The sequence below is a fragment of the Oreochromis aureus genome, linkage group 7 (assembly GCF_013358895.1).
Source record: "Oreochromis aureus strain Israel breed Guangdong linkage group 7, ZZ_aureus, whole genome shotgun sequence".
In the NCBI taxonomy this organism is placed as follows: domain Eukaryota; kingdom Metazoa; phylum Chordata; class Actinopteri; order Cichliformes; family Cichlidae; genus Oreochromis; species Oreochromis aureus.
In genome coordinates, this window is record NC_052948.1 from 1,708,538 (window position 1) to 1,725,257 (window position 16,720).

The following is a 16,720-nucleotide window of genomic DNA, read 5'->3' on the forward strand; positions in this document are numbered from 1 at the left end:
TGAGACATTTCTCATGTGCACTATTGTCACATGTACATCCTCCTCTATCTAAGATCGGCTCAAGAATGAACTGCCTGTCAAACAAAAATAAACAGGATCTGCAAACACAAAAGTCCCAGTTAGCTGCAAGTATTTGAGTGATTTAAGATGAAAACACTCTTTTGAAATCTTCCTGACAATAAGTGTCACGTGAAAACTTGCTAAAATTAAAAGCTTTTCAAAGTCATAAAAGTCACACAGTCATCATGAAGGCAGCCAGTTGGTTATGTAATCGTGCAATATTTGACCTGGTCAAATATTGTCCAACTGAAGTAAAACAGAAAAAAACAACTAAAATGACCTAAATAATGAAGCCCACTTACAGGAATGAAAATTAAAGGTACGCAACATGAAAAGATGAATAAATAACAACCAGTGCCAACTGAGTTTATCGAAACGATTTTATCAGCAAAGAACCGTCACAGGTGCAAACGTACATTTTTACATCAGTAAATTATTTCATCGTCTACTGTTTGGCGCAGTAGTTGCACGCGCCGCAGACTCCTTTATCTAAGAAACAGCAGTTTTTGCTATAAATAAATGTGTGGACTGAAAAACAGCAACAGAGAGACCGATCACACATTCTACAGTTTAATGGGGTCATAACATTCGTTTGTCCATGTTGACTCAAGTGTTAATTCACAACAATGGAAAAGTAACTGATTTCCAAAAAGTAAACACTACTCCGAGTTCTTATGCAGATTTCTGAACTCCTACAGGATAAATTTAGAAACGAGGCCTCACTAAACCACAGACTCGCCCACGTATGTAGTAATGAACAGCCAGACAATAACAACGTGATGATGAAATTTCCTGCAACACAAACGATCTGAGGCTGAGCGAAGGTGCTTTAATTACTGTTTAAATGAACCCTAAGAAAAGGATGTAAAAGGTCACGATGTGTGTTTCATGTGGTCCCCTCTGTGGATAAAAACACAGTGGATCCCTGATAATATGAACTCGTCGTCTCGTTTTCTCACGGTTACTATAAACCGACAAAGGCCCGTGTTAGGACTCAGAGAGAACACGTGTGCTTTATCAGAAGCCTGAGGTAAGCGGCAGTGCAATTCCTCCACAAAGTAGCGCACCACCACGCACATGTAAGCCCCATGGGTGACCACCAAAGCATGGACGGGGATATCCTTGACCCCGTCGTCAGCCTTCCCCTCAGTAGGAGACGCCCGTGACAGAGCAGGTAACAACGTTTCGTCCTGCCCTCTTTCGCTGAAGTGTTCGGCCCCAATTTGCTGAAGCATTTTCTCCAGAAACTCTTTGAACCGCTCCTTTACCTGAGCAGAGCAAAAATCTGTTATCAAATGTTCTCCTGCTTCTATTGTTTTACATACTGTAGAATGAAACCCAGGCTTCCTACGGCGCTGAGGGATAAAGGTTAAAGGTTGTTTTATTCATAGTCACATCCTTTGGTATAAAAACTGCACATCTTTCTGATGCAACAACCTGCAACTTGTTTAAAAAAGGAGGGAGAAGGCCTTTTGCAGAGGATCTGAGTGCTCTGTGCTTATGTCAAATCTATATTTGAATATCAGCGTCACCATCACGATGTGCTGGTCACGTACTGGATTTGACCAGAGTTCATGTCCAAGCTAGAACGTAATGGACAAAGTCTGACGAGGTATCTTGGAAATAGAACATCCTTCCCTCCAACAACCCCTCCTCCTCCTCACATCCTGTCCTCCCACACACACACACACACACACACACACACACACACACACACACAGTAGTGACTTTTTAATCGGGTAATGACGTACAGTCTGGAGTTGTGAGACAGTAGACGGGCACGTACTTTGATCACTCCAACCTTCTCTCACAGATACACAAGAAATTCAGTCATGCTGATGCAAAAAAGACAATGATGTGCTAATCATAACTTTATAGAGCTAGGAGATGAATGCTTCCTGCCACCTAGTGGAAGTATGTGCACATTACACCAAGATACCTCGTATCAAACCAGAGGTAAGTGTGCAGAAAGATTTAATTTTAGTGTAATATGTGCAAAAGATCCCACTTAAGAAAAAAAAGATTTGAATACCAAACAATAGCAAACAGAAACATATTTGAAGGAATATGTAAAGGAACTGGGCAGCACAGTGGTGAGGTGGTTAGCACTGCAGCCTCAGATGGTTCTGTCTCTCTTTCTGTGTTTGCTCAGACTGGTGACCTGTCCAAAGAATAGGCTCCACCCCTGAACTGGATGAGCGTTAGAGGATGGATTGTTTGAAGATGAAGAAGATACGAGGAAACTCAGGAAAGAAATAATCTAGAGACAATTCTGCGATGGAATCAAAATGTTGTAGTTCGTGACCCGTGAGTACTTCGAACTCAAGACTTCATTTTAATCTTAACTAAACAACTGTAAAATTTTATGGCTATATCGTGCTGGAACCACCTACCAAGTACTCAAATGCGCCTTTGTGACTGATCTTTATACATTATGTGTTACCAGGAACCACATTAACATACAAACATGAAGTAAATAAACAAATAAAACCAGAGGCCTGTGCTAAGAAGCAAGATTTCATATTATCTGGGTAACGTCAGGGCTAACTCTGGGTTTTCTGTATGTCCGTGGTAACCTAAGCTAACTTGCTCCAAAGCAGCTCCGGTTGACCAGCTGACCAATCGGTTCTCTGTTTGCATCACTGTGAGGGTCTAAAGTTTTTCAGTAGCATCTAATATCTTTGCATTTCCCTGTTGATCAGTACCAAATATAAATTCTTAGATAGAGCTTATTTTTTCCTGTTGGCTGCAAACAGTTTTACAACTATTTTATTGTTCATAAAGCATGAACACATGATCCCATCTATTTGTATCCCACTTGCTGTCCTTATATCAAATTTGCATGTAACTCATTGCCTGCGTTTCAAACCAAGGCTGCAGCTGAAAGGATAAAACATTCATTTAATCAAACAGTAGATTATAATCCATCAGATTTTCCCATGTTTTGATGACAGAGCTGCAATTTTCACAGCTGGCACGATGTTTATTATTATAGTAACTCAGCACTATTAATACTAAAGTACAGTGCTCTTCCACTCACACTGCTGTGCTGTGTTTAACTTCTTCATATTTTTGCTATTATATAATTTTCTTTGTAAAATCAGCTGATCAACTGCTGGTATTCTTATGCATAGCTGTGATTGGTCAGATGCTGCCAACATCACATCTTTCGTGTGAATGCGGGTGGGAAACCCTCGGTAACCAAACGAGTTGACAGCCAGCTTTATGTGACCGCTTATCCTTACTGCCGATGAGAGCGTACGTGTATCCAGATAAAAGAAAGATACCCTGGGTATGTTGAGCCGCTTTATGGTTCAGGGGTCGGGTTTAAAAGATTACAGCTGTTATTAATGTCCACATAAATAATAGAAAACCAGATAATCAGCAGGGATGCAAGGACCTGACATCAATAGGGTGACTTTTATGGCCCGTGTTTATCACTAGTGCCACATCTGTTTTTGAGATGAAGAGTGGAAAAACAATAGAACTGTGAGTGTTTTTCATCTTTTTGTTTTTAGTATTTTGTTGTTTCCCGAGAACAAAAAGAAAGTAAATAATTCAGTATTGGCAACAGGCCTGAATATTATTTATTATTTTTCATTATCAGTGATCCAGAATTTCACCAAGACTCTCTCCTTTTACAATAATACAACCTCAGCCTCACCTGCTCCTGCGTCTCTCCTCCCGGAGGTGTGAAGCCTGGAAACGTCTGACCAGCCGCCTCGGCCATGTCTTTGACGTCCTGTAACCGCCTCCCTTCAGCTGTCCCAAAGCTCTGAAAAATGAGTTTATTCACTGGCACGTAAACATTTGATCAATAAGTTTTCTCGTAAGTTATGAGGTCACACGAAGTGTCACTCGCCTTTTCTATAAGCAGGGCGTCACACGCCATTTCTAGAGCAGAACAGCTGCTGTTGTGCTTCATTATTGTTTCGGCGGTCTGCAAGGAAAAACAAAAACAAAATGTAATCTGATTACAGAGAGGAGGAGGGTGGATTTTATAAGTCTGCCACGAGTACTCAGTCAGAATTACATAAGTGCTCAGTGTTCAAAGGTCCGACTGCATTTATCTCAACTGAGCCTTCATTTAGATCTCATCTCCACACCTGTGAAATTTTATGACACACAGAAACAAATCCACACACTCACAAGATAAAACAAATAAATCAAACTGGATCTTTTGAAAGATGCCAGATGCTTTTTTTTTTTTTACACTGCTGTTGTATAAGGTTCATAGTTTACCTGTTTTGCCCGCAGCATGTTGCTAACAAACACGTTGGTGAACTTGACATCGGCGAGGTATCGCCCTGCAGCTTCTGCCTGCTGCAGCCCAGCCTCAGACAAAGGTGCGTCTATAGCCTGGCCTGGGTGGAAGGAAAAGCAGAAATTAGAATAAAGCAGCGCCTGGTGCGAACACAGCTCCATTATTCTATGTTTTTTTTTTAACCCAAAACAAGCAATTTTATTCTAATGAAACAAATATTTAGAATCATTCTTTACCTTGCAGCAGACCATCTTTGTTGTACTGAGTTTCCCCACTGTAGGAAATAAATGACAGGAGATAACATTGAGAGATTAGGAGATGTCACAGTTTGGTGCTCAGCAGGCACTCATTTGATTTCACGTCTGTTACCACATGAATGCAAATCTTTTATTACACTCAGCATGAACGTGTTGCTCACAGCCATGACTTTCTGCAGGTCGTATGCCCAAACCTGTACTTATACTTTTAATGACGACTGTCTACTAACACGTCTTTTTTATGATTCAGTTATTTTGAATCACGTAATCAAAATGGCCAAAATAAATACATAAATCAACAAATGTCAGGATAAAAAGAAATTCACAAGTTCTCAGTTACAGATTTAACCCCAGTGATACGCAAAATGCAAATAAATAACAAAGATAACAAACATTTGGAGTCTGCACTGCTAATATTGATTTTATTTTCATGGTGTCTTCGGACAATATGTGGTGTGTGTTAGTGCTTTTACCTTTGACCCACAAAAATCCACACACCGTTTTTTTCTTCAATACTGTAAATGAATGAACCTTTATTGTTCCGCGTTTATTCTGCCCCCTGGTGGCCATCGTGAAACGTCGCACAGACTGAACAAACTGCACAGACACGCTGGGGGAGTCACAGTCTTATCATATATTCCTCGTTTTAGCTTAGAAGCCGCTCACCGTGAACTCTGGTTAAGACCACGATAGAAATAAACACATGTCAGTCACTGCTACATGTTTTAAAACCCCTCCAAACACGACAGGCTGAAGTCTGTCAAAGTACAAGTCGCGCTACTCGGAACCCTGTGGTGCTGAACTTAATATATGATCGTCAGATGAACTTACTGTCGAACAAGGGTCAGCCCAAATGTTAGCGTTTTCATGCTGCGGAAGTTAGAGACCGGGTAAAGACGCATTACTCATTACATGAGTGTCACAGTGACGGAACACAGGAACACCGGTTTATGGCGTCAGGAGGAAATTACAGCTGCCCACAGAAGCGCATTACTCCCACAGTTATATTTAACCCGACACCAACCACTGTGGGGATGGTGTCGGGGTACAGATATTATTATGAAGATGAACTCTGGAAAGGTGTCGACACACCTGTGATCAGTCACTGACTACGACATCCAGGGACGTGTCCAGGATTATTTGAGCAGCTAGTCTCACTGAGATTGGGATTTTTTCTTAAAGAGAGTCCAGTTTACAAAAAATTTAGACGGGCACATATGATGCATTATGCATGCATTATACTACTACACAGGTAGCTTAGTAGTACAAAAGTTGTATAATCGAAATATATTTCATGTAAAGTTAAAGCTAAAATTACATAATAGTAAATAATAAGAAACAAACAAACAGCATAACTGTTATCTGTTTGTAGGATATCAGTTATTTCTGGGGCCACATGCAAATCTGTCATATTTTCATGTACATGTGGAAGTTGTCAGATTATGCACTTTTTCTATGTCAACAGAAAAAAATGCTGAATTGTAAACACATTCGTGACTGAGTTTGTGTGAAAGCCTCAAGCTTCTGAAAAGCTGCAAACTTGTTTAACTCAAAATGTGCTGACCTCAAACAGTTGTAGCAAATCTTTAATGCGTAACATCATCAGTAAGGATGATTGCATATTAGCGTAAAAGCTCACATGTATTTAGCACCTAATGCAACTGTCAGTGACAGGAGGAGCAGTACATGTGCAAAAAAACATCATGGACTGGACCAGGCACGTGCAGAGGGTGGGGGGCGGAAGGGGCTTGAGCACGTGCCCCTTTCCTGATGGGTGCCCCAAGTGCCCTTTTTCCTGCCTGTGCCCCTCAACAATAATATTTAACTATTAATCACACTTTTGCTAAATAAAAGGATCTGGCTTGCATCAGTCACATGACTATCATTAACCAATGCTGGCACTTGACGGCAGAGTGCGCGTGCTACGACCCGGGAACGAGCTCGCAAAGACCACGTGCATTTTTTTCCCGTTTGAGCGACCTCAGACCTTTCTGGAAGGCTTATATTTCACTAAATATAAATAATATAAATTATAAATTATTAGATTATGAATAATCTAATATGCATATCAACAAAATTATGGATTATTATAATTATGATTAAACACACACACGTCTTTTAAAGAAAATGCATTAAGAAACAGATTATATTAGAGTTATATTTCAAATATGATAAAATGCTGATTTTACAGCAGCAACATTGTATCTCATTTAATAAACTTTCTGCAGAGTGGATAGTCAAACAAACTGAATCACCATAAATACATTATTTTATATTTATCACTTCATTTTTTTTTATTCTTGTTACTTTATTATTATAGCACTAGGAATAAATAATAAGGGAAGGATTCTGGATCAGCACCATGATGCAAACTTGTGGCCATAGTATGTACAGTATCCTCGAGAAGGTATAAAATGTCACTGTATGTGCGTGTTTTATGTGTATAGATTTTTTTGAATTATTACTCATGATATAATATTGTCCAGACATGCTCTGTAAGTACATGAGGAGGAAACAGTGACAGAAGGCGCTGTGTGAGGCAGTGGATCCGTCAGCAGCTGGATTACAAAGAGCACAGATCACAATAACACCTGTACCAGTTGTTGCATTGCATTCAAGTATAAAAACAATAATAAACACAATGTTTTGGTTCTCTAACATTTTTCTGTCATTACTTTATTATGGATTAGGTGGAGGAGTTTTTAAGTGTGGATAATTAAATAACAGATTAATTCAATAGCAGACTGTGCCTCGTTCTCAGATGGACAGGAAGTGGAAAGTGATAGATGAGACGAGGAGATGGAAGAGAGACAAAGAGTGAGTCGCAGGCAGAGCCGAGTTTACTTCTCACAGTTTTGTTGTCTTATGGTTCCAAGCGCTGTCCCCAGTCTTTACATTTTATTATTATCTCTTAACACTTGTTTAATCGGCTACCATCTCTCCTGTGGACTCTTTAATGTCTACCTTCTCAGATCAACACAGCCCTGTCCTCCAGCAGCAGCAGCAACTCCTCAACAGCAACATTGTATCCATCAGTAAAACTGTCACATGGACTCATGCGCAGACAAGGGAAGCTAAATGCAGTTCCTTTTATTAACACACAACACCAGGTGCAACTATATACAGCTGAGAGAGAGGGGGAATCCAGAGGGGCACAGGGGAGGTCCGGAAACAGGGGCTCTTCACACATTTCCAAAAACACAACACACCAGCAACTCAGCTCGCCCAGGGCTCCAAGGGAAAGAGAATCCGAGGCTACTCAATAGTCCAGCAATGAGATGTTGCCAGCCACTGCCTTAAGTAGTGGACGCTGGTGAAGTGACGAGCCACAGGTGCGAGGGCCAGGGGCGGGAGCCCGCAATGAGCTCGGCCCAGGCGGCACACGGCGAGGGGAAAACAAGAAACATATGTAGCCAAACCTGGGTCAGCCGGGCAGACACGGGGACCATGACAAAAACATAGGCTACGCTTGCTTTGCATTGGCACCACCTGATGACAGTGATATAGTTTGATGCGTTTCCATATTTGATTCTTCATGAACGTGTGTTGTTGCTCTTCAGCCTGGTTCTAGGTGCCCCTTTTTAACTTTAGCACCCGCCCCGTTAAACATCTCTGCACGGCCCTGGATTGGACTAAGGATATTATCCAAGGCAAAGGAATGGATGATTGTCAAAGTTTCTGACAAAGTTAGAGAAAAACATGTTTTTGAAAGGATTAGCATAAATATTGACCTTGCATATTACCAGCCATTATGTCTGTTGTCATAATGTTAGGAAGACAGAGTGTACTTAAATCCCAGATATGCAGTTATAGGATGCTAACAATGTCCAAAATGTTTTTTGATAACCTAATTTTAGAAAAAAAAATATTTTGGAAGGAAAATTGTATTATAGTAGGACAATGTATATCAAAAATCCTATAATTATTTTATACTAATAATGTTATGCCTATATTTAAAATAAAGACAAATTGGGAACGTGATTTTTTTTCGTGTGGATGTTGAAAACAACTGGAAGTAATTTATTCCTATAAAATTTCTTGAATATATGCATTTACAATTTTCATGTAATGTGCTCCTGATTACAAATGTTACAAATGTGTAAATATTGACCTTTGTAAAGCTGGGTGTCAGCTTTTTTCACATTTCTATTTTTTTTTTTAAAAACGGTAATGTGTCAATATAAGGACTACACTTATTGTGTCAGTTTTTTACACTATCACTGTATTTAAATTTCAAACATAAAACTTGTGTTGATGCTGTCAACAAACCTGTGACCCTGATATTGACACATTTGTTTTAAGAGTGTGATAACCCTTTCAAAATCACCACAGTGTGTAAGGTTTATGCCACAGCTGCCCTAAATTAACAATATTGATAAACACCAAAACTGTTCTTTAAGTTTCTGTAAAGTAATCAAACTTTCCTTTTTGCTAAAGCATATAGTTAGGGCCAGTGCTGGACCAGGTGACCTGAAAAAGTAATCCTCCTAATTACTGATTATTAGGAAGTAATCCTGTTACTTTACTGATTCTATTTTCAAAAGTGGTGTCACTTAGGGTTCTGCTTCGATTTACAACCTGAACAGGTGATAAAGCGGTGATGTGTCACGGGATGCTGACACACCGGCATAATCCATCATCAAAACGTCATTTGATGGAAAAGCGTTAGTTTTAATCTTTTAACTTTATGCATCAGACGTCTGGTGTTATATGCCACCTCTCTGAGTGGTAACTTGTTTAACAATTAAATTTTCTGCGGTGTGCATACAGCCAAAATATGTCTTGGATTTGGTTTCTTTCCTGTTGTCAGCAGAAAATAATCCTCAGACTAGGATCTATCTCTATTTACCTGTCAGCTGTTTGGGGTAGGCGGAGGTTTACCCTGGGATGTCTACGCGGAGATGGAAGATCTCAGCAGTTTTCTTCTAGTTTCACGGGAATCCTCGTAGAGTCTGTGCTTGGAAGCCAGGGTGTGACAAGTAAAAGAGTTTTCTTCCAACAACGGACACTAATGTTTTTGTCACTTTTATGGAATCAAACCGGTTGGTTGGCATCCTTTAAGCGCTGCATGCTACAAGTTGTCCGTTTTTCCTTATTTCCATAGATCCTGCAGACAGCTGTGTGCGGGTTACCCGCTTTCCTCAGAATGCGTGTCAGCTCCCTTCTCGGTTTTTCGCAGTTTATTTGTTTATTACGTACATATAATCCATCCCATTTTGTAAATAAGTTGGACACTGTAAATTAAAAGCACTTCCTGCATTTTCTGAGTTTCAAGTGTGTGTTCTGCCATAGAGTCTGGACCAGGTAGCATAACATCCCTTAGTTATGCTGCAATAGGTGTAGGCTGCTGGGGGATTCCCATGATGCACTGGGTGTTTCTTCTACCCTCCCTATGTGTTAATAGACCTCTCTGCATTGAATCATATCTGTTATTAATCTCTGTCTCTCTTCCACAGCATGTCTTTATCCTGTCTTCCTTCTCTCACCTCAACCGGTTGCAGCAGATGGCCCCGCCCCTCCCTGAGCCTGTCGGAGGTTTCTTCCTGTTAAAAGGGAGTTTTTCCTTCCCACTGCCGCCAAAGTGCTTGCTCATAGGGGGTCATATGATTGTTGGGTTTGTCTCTGTATGTATTATTGTGGGGTCTACCTTACAGTATAAAGCGCCTTGAGGCGACTGTTGTTGTGATTGGATTTCAGATTGTTATTTGCCTGATAAATAACAATATAATATTTAGATTTTGAACAAGTTTTTAACAGATTTCTAAAATACATGGTTTCTTGCTTTAATGAAAGGTTGTCTAATAAGTTTGCTGAGCACTGTAGCTGCTCAGCAGAACTTCACTCAGCAGCAAGGTGATTTGTGACACTGCATGAGAACAAAGTGCAAAAAGTCCAATGACTGTTCTAAACAAAGAGCTGCTTTCTCTGAATATTTAAAAGGGGAAATGTATAGTTATGGTAATAATTAAAAATAAGACTTTTAGAAATCTTGGAGGATAAGTAGTAGACTAAGAGAGACTAGATACTGGCTTGAGTCTCAGAATATATAAATATAAAACATGTGGAAAAACATATTGCCACACGTGCCTTTATAGTAAACCCACTGACCAGAGAAGTGATTAATATTATCTTGTTACTGTGTACCTCTTCTGGGAAACTCCTGACATTCATATAGATTCCCCTTCCTCCCTTTCCCCTAATTACTCCGACATTCTCCAACAGCAGCTGCTGCCCGAGCAGGACACACTGCAAACAGGAATCTTTCAGCCAGCACAACGAATCACATTTGTAGGTCTTTATGTTACTTTACTCTTTACTTCTGGCTACACTGCATCACACTCTTATATTGCACTTTAGTCTTGCATGGCTCTAGCTTTCACATGCATTATTTTTTTTTTAAATCACCAGTTATGTAAATTGTATTTCCCCGATTACTTTTACCTGCCAATTTATTAGCAGATATTGTAACGCTGGTACTGGTTCCAAGGCCCCACCTCTGCCATCTCTCCCTGAAGGGACACTGCATCCAAGTTCAAGCATCCATGAGATGCACGACACCTCGCATTTTGCAGCCCTACAGGATTCAGACGCTCCACTGCTGAGACACCGTACATGGTACTGCATCCAACACATCAGCTGTGGTTCTTTTAATCTGCAGCAGATCCAAAGGAGGAGTGGGACCAGAACCCGTTTTGGTTTTGTGACTATGCATGCATGACTGGATCAACTTTTTCAGGTTCAACACATTTGCAGAAACTGCTTTAAATTCTGGTTGGATCAGTGTATGTTGTCCCACATTGATCATCATCATCATCGCTGCTTTGTGCACGCTTTGATTGATGCAGTTAAAGTCGCTGCTGACTTACACAGAGACAAACTACTGTCCTGATCAGGAGACAGACACACAGCTGAAAAGGAACACAGGCCTGGGAAAAAGTGAGCTGATGTGGTGTCACACCCTTTAAAGCAGACGTTTATTGAACAGAGGTTGTGCAACAGACATTTGAGGTACATGATATGAGTTATAGAGGAGGGGGAGCGGGCGACTTGAAGGGAAATCTGCACCATTGAAACTTCCAGAATATTTATGACTGGATGCCACAGGTCTAGCTCGAGCCATTATTCTGTGGGAGTTCCAGTGGTGCACACACAATATCTTTAGACCAGAACACACGTTTCTCACATACAGAATCGATATTTAATGACATTCATAGTGATTGTGGTTATATAAAGCAAGAACTGTACTTTGGCCATCATAGGAATGCTGTTTTTTGCCCCTCGCTCGCACACAAGTCAGATGTAGCACCAACACGGACAGTAGTGAACATGCTCGAACTATCTGCGGTACAAAATCCTCAAAGAAGCTGTTGCAACGTCACGGCGCTCCCCCTCCGAAAGAGTCCAAGTGGAAGCCTTGCATATTTCCGGTTTCTCCATCTCACCGAGCGAGTAGTTTTCCAACTAAAACGGCAACAAAACGTGCCGTTCTTTTCTTTCCCCTCCGTTTCAGGCTCCCTAACTGCAGAGGTATAGCTGATGAATTTTGCGGGTTTTTTTTTTTTTTTTTTTTTTTAAATCCAGTAATCCTGAGGTATCGGAAATACCACTGATGGGCAGAATGTGACTGAAGAAGGAGAGCAAAAATAGATAAAGGGGAGAACGAGACATGCTATCTAAGCAAACGGTCAAACTGTACAATGAACATTTCCAGTCGAATACTCGTTTCATGTTCTTCTATCACCATCTACTTCGGTTTCTGAATGTATCTCTTAAGCAGTAAAATAATTATATTATAATACAAATGTTTATAAAATAGCAGCACACTCAAGTGACACATCACAACTAAGTAATGTTATTTTTTTGTATAAATGAAACAAATTCATAGCTTTTAGCAGCGCAAAAAATACAATAAAATATTGACACTTTTTTTTGTCGTTGTCGATGTCTTCACTCCTCCTCTGTCCTCTCTTCACTTTGGAATACAGTATCTCTAAGTCTTAGAAAAACCCTTTGTGGGTCTGGTCACCCCGTAAAATATTATCAAACACAAATTGACAAAGGTGGTCTCAAAATAGAACATATGGAACAACATATTGCAGGAAGAATCACAAGTTTGGGAGAGAGCTTACGTCAGGAAAACAGGCAAAATAAAGGGGTCATACCAAATATTCAGATGGGGGACGATTTGGCAAACGGGTCATGAAATCGCTCAGTTTTACTGAAAATCATCCGATCCCCACATTCACACTCAGCAAAGTTACACATGGTCATGGAAAAACAATAAAAAGAAGTCAAAGACACCTTGCTGTGACAAAGCCACGTGACCAAACAAAACAAAATCAGCCGTCTCGCTTTGTTCTGCTGTCTGCCTGGCAGATGAATCCCCTTGCTAATGATTCGAAGCAGCAAAGCTCACCGGGGAAATGCGTTCACTGACAGACAACTGGCCTGGACGGGCGCTACAAAAGCCAGCACCATAAACAGAAACAAACAAAAAGGAAAGAAAACAACAACAAAACAACAACTGACCAACCACTGCGACACGAACTCTTTTTTAAACAAAGGCGTTGCTTTATCTTAACATTGCAAACCTCATGGCCCTTTAAAGAACATGTGCAAACCTGGATGTTAAGACCACCCTTGCTGGTAGCGCCCTGCCTCCCTGGTGGCTCTCTGTGGCTGTGATGCAGATAAATAGAAAGAAAAATTCAAGTAAAAACAAAATCATTTCTTGACATTGTAAAAGAAAATCGACTCGACCCCACGGATCAGAAAGCTGTGTGAATTCTTATTTGTTCAGGATCTAAATCAACTTGCAATTTGCTTGACTGGGAATGTTGTTTGTTTGTTTCTTTGTTTGGAATGTGTTTATACGAAAAGTCGCGGAAAGCCTTTTTTAAATTTGACTCCTCCTTTAAAGGCGAATGACTGACGATTGGGAAACCAGCCCTGCAAAGTAAACCAAAGAAAAGGCTAATGAGGAAAAAAAAAATTAAACATCTATTCACCTCCAATCACCATCCATTTCAATTTAATCATCTCCTGGGGAGCATGTTCGCAAAGTGCTTTGCCATTAAAAATCATACAGGGGTGTTGAAAACAACCCTATGCGGTACTCCAGATGAGCTTTGACAGTTATTGTCCTCCTCTACCCCCCCCACCCCAGATTCCCCAGCGCGTGACCCGGCAGCGTACAGTCTTACTTCCTCGTGTCATTTCCATGTAAATGGAAAACCAGGAACATCTTTGTGTGTCACTGTAGGCATCCGTTACAAGAAGTAAGTACTGACGCCAGCCACGGATACCAATTTTATTGTGAGGCTCTCTTTGTTCATCATCATCTTCCAGCCACTGGCTGTACACCGCCCACGTCTCCTACACAGCAGCAAACTTCTGCACCACTAAAAACTACAACCGTCTCTGTCCCGCCACCCGGTGCCGTGCCTCTCCCTCAGCCTCCTCTCATCTCGCTCTGCGCTCACCGACACAGAAGAATTAAACTTTCCTCAAGACTCTCCTGCTTTCACATGTGCCACGCATGCTGTGCACGTTCCATCCAGACACAAGAAACACCTCATCGCAAAGAATAACGAACGTGCGATTTTTCATTATTGGAACGGCAGTAATAAACAAACGCCTCACATAACCTCCGAGAAAGATAACGGCCTCTGTCGTCTCACTCGTGGTCCACGCACACAGGTTTATTGTTGGACAACAATGAACCACGATACACTGTTAATGCACGACGGCAGTGACGTAGCGTAGATGCCCAGTTCTACGGATGGAGAAAGTATATGTAGCCTCGGCTTGCTCCGCTGTCTTTAAATACAGAACTGTAAGCCTGCGACTTTATTCAAGTGCCTTTCGCTGTAGAATCACTGTTAACATAGATACAGAATCACACATTCAGACACGCACACACAAAAACACGCTTGCATCCACAAACTGACACGCACAAGCAGCCAGACAAAAGGAGCTTATTGATCTCTACTATTCATTTCAAAATATGTCCAATGATAATAATAATAATAATAATTACTAATACTACTGATAATTATCATCATCCCGGGTCTTCCCTGATAATGCGATCCACCCACTTTCAGCAAATAGTCTCACGGCTTCCTCAGTCGCACCCTCAGCACACAACAGTCGAGGAGCTCGTTCACCGGCCACAAACGTAATGGTGACAGTACTCGTAATGCAACAATAGAGAAGCCCCAGTGTGATCCCGTGTATGCAATTTCCAAATAGTTTCCGTCTCAGCCTCATTATCAATCTATAGTTAAAATATAACTTAAAAGATCATACTATACAATCAGGCAGAATGCAAATATGATTGGCTTCCCTTCTGGATATCCAAGGCATCACAGAGCTTCATCTCGGATCAAATTTGATGCATTTATGCTATAACGTCATCGAAAATCTATTCTGTGAGCAGGTGTTTTCGACTTGTAGAACAGAAAATCTACACACACAAAAAAAACTAGCAAGCATTGCTGTCTTTTGTTTTTAACATTTTTACATTTTGTTCTTTTTTTTCTGCTTTTAAGAAAATTGAGTTTTTTTTGTTGGTTTCTATTTTTGTTTTTGTAAATCCTGTGCAATGACGCCCTCTGGTGGTTCACAAGTTGACATCGCGGACGTCTGTCGGCGTGGAGGATTGATCCAGCTCATCCAGGCCTTTCCCACTCGGGCCTCTCTGAGTTTGCTGCTGTTGCTGCTGCTGCTGCCGCCCTTCGCGTAGGCTGCTCACCAACACACGCTCGATTTGCTCCTGGCACTCTTTTAGAACATCCTGCAATGCAAAAGACAATCGAGAGGTTACATAAAATTCTTTTTAAATCTGCAATCAAGGAAGTGTGTTTTTCCTGTTTCTTCATCAACTCAGAGTTCCAGTTTTGTACGACCGGGCACATTCAAAGCGAGACTTTATCATGAAACTAAAGAGCAAACCAATTCTTTTACTTAGATTTTAAATTTAGAAGTTAAACCTTTAAATTTTATATCAAGCTTAGTCCAGCATGTGCCACAAATATTATGCCCTATAATATCAATCTGCTGTTCAGAAAGTGCTTCGGCCATGATGACGGCGTCTCGCTGTGGACAAGAGATTTTAAATGACAGCTGACTTTCGAGCTGCTGCTTCCAAAAAGTAAGAGACATGGGCCAGACCCAAGCATTACATCAGCCCACCAGCGTTGTGCAGCGAATACCATCACTATCGTCCTCATGTAGCCTACACACATGCACCGGCATGCACACACACACACACACACACTTGCATGCATACCTCTGCCCTCCCCCATCCAGCCACCCACCACCTCTGCTGTTCCCCAAAGCACACAAAACCCAAACAGGAGTCGTCTTGACAACAGCGGCTGAAAACACAGGTAGTATTAAAGCTATGTTAATTACATCCACCTCCTGTGGGAACACAAAGGTGGTGCTTTTTTAACGAGAGCCAGTCTGTGCACCCGCCTGCCTGCAGGGGATCCATCTGAGACCCAGCCGCATCGACTTACACCATCAAAGGCCACCAAGGAAAACTGAGAATCCACCTGGGAGACAAACTCCTCAACAGCACCGAGGCCTCTTATCCTTCCCTGGGAGAGGGTTGAGAGAGGGGACAGCGCAGCGCAGTAAGACGGGGGTAGGATGGGGGGGTTGGTGTAAAAGAGTGCTGAATGGGCTGTTAGTGTCAGAGAAAGGTCAAAATGTTTTAAGGAGGGTCATTAAATACCGAAAGTAGCTCAAAGAAACTTTAGTCCCGGGAGCTTAAACTAATTATCAGATTTAAAATGATGACATATGAAATAAAAAAAATCAGTGTTGCTGCAAAACAACAACAACAATGACATCATATACAGTGAGGGGCAGGTGACCAACCAATAATAATGAACATGAAGAAGATGCCAAGTGTACTTTACAGAGCTGACTAACTGAGAAACCTTTGGCCTGAGAACAAAATGCTGAGCGCGAACACTGCTCTCTGGTGGTAAAACACTTCAAAAACAACTGAAGCCGGGTTGCTTCCTTTTAGTTCTGTGCATGCATATGCATGCATGACCTGCGCCTTACAGCACGAGACATCTGTGGGAATCATGACTGAAAAGATGGGTGAAAGTGTACCGCTTGTGGA

At 41.2% G+C, this 16,720-nt stretch overlaps 2 protein-coding genes across 3 annotated transcripts in view; both read right to left on the bottom strand.

Annotated features, from left to right (window-relative positions):
- Positions 1-357: 357 nt before the first annotated feature.
- tigara (TP53 induced glycolysis regulatory phosphatase a) lies at positions 358-9,017 on the bottom strand. The gene is made up of 6 exons (XM_031760127.2): positions 5,413-9,017; positions 4,561-4,598; positions 4,303-4,424; positions 3,923-4,000; positions 3,725-3,835; positions 358-1,328 (listed from the first exon to the last, which is right to left on the bottom strand). Exons 1-6 carry the CDS (start codon positions 5,481-5,483, stop codon positions 933-935), a joined length of 816 nt encoding a protein of 271 aa, XP_031615987.2. The 5' UTR covers positions 5,484-9,017; the 3' UTR covers positions 358-932.
- A 2,501-nt stretch (positions 9,018-11,518) lies between these two features.
- Positions 11,519-16,720, bottom strand: part of ccnd2a (cyclin D2, a) — a 154,707-nt gene continuing 149,505 nt past the window's right edge. For both annotated transcript variants that reach the window (XM_039614219.1, XM_031760103.2), the window contains one exon: positions 11,519-15,376. In XM_039614219.1, coding sequence (XP_039470153.1) covers positions 15,203-15,376 — 174 coding nt within the window. In that variant the 3' untranslated portion in view covers positions 11,519-15,202. The remainder of the gene's footprint in view (positions 15,377-16,720) is intronic.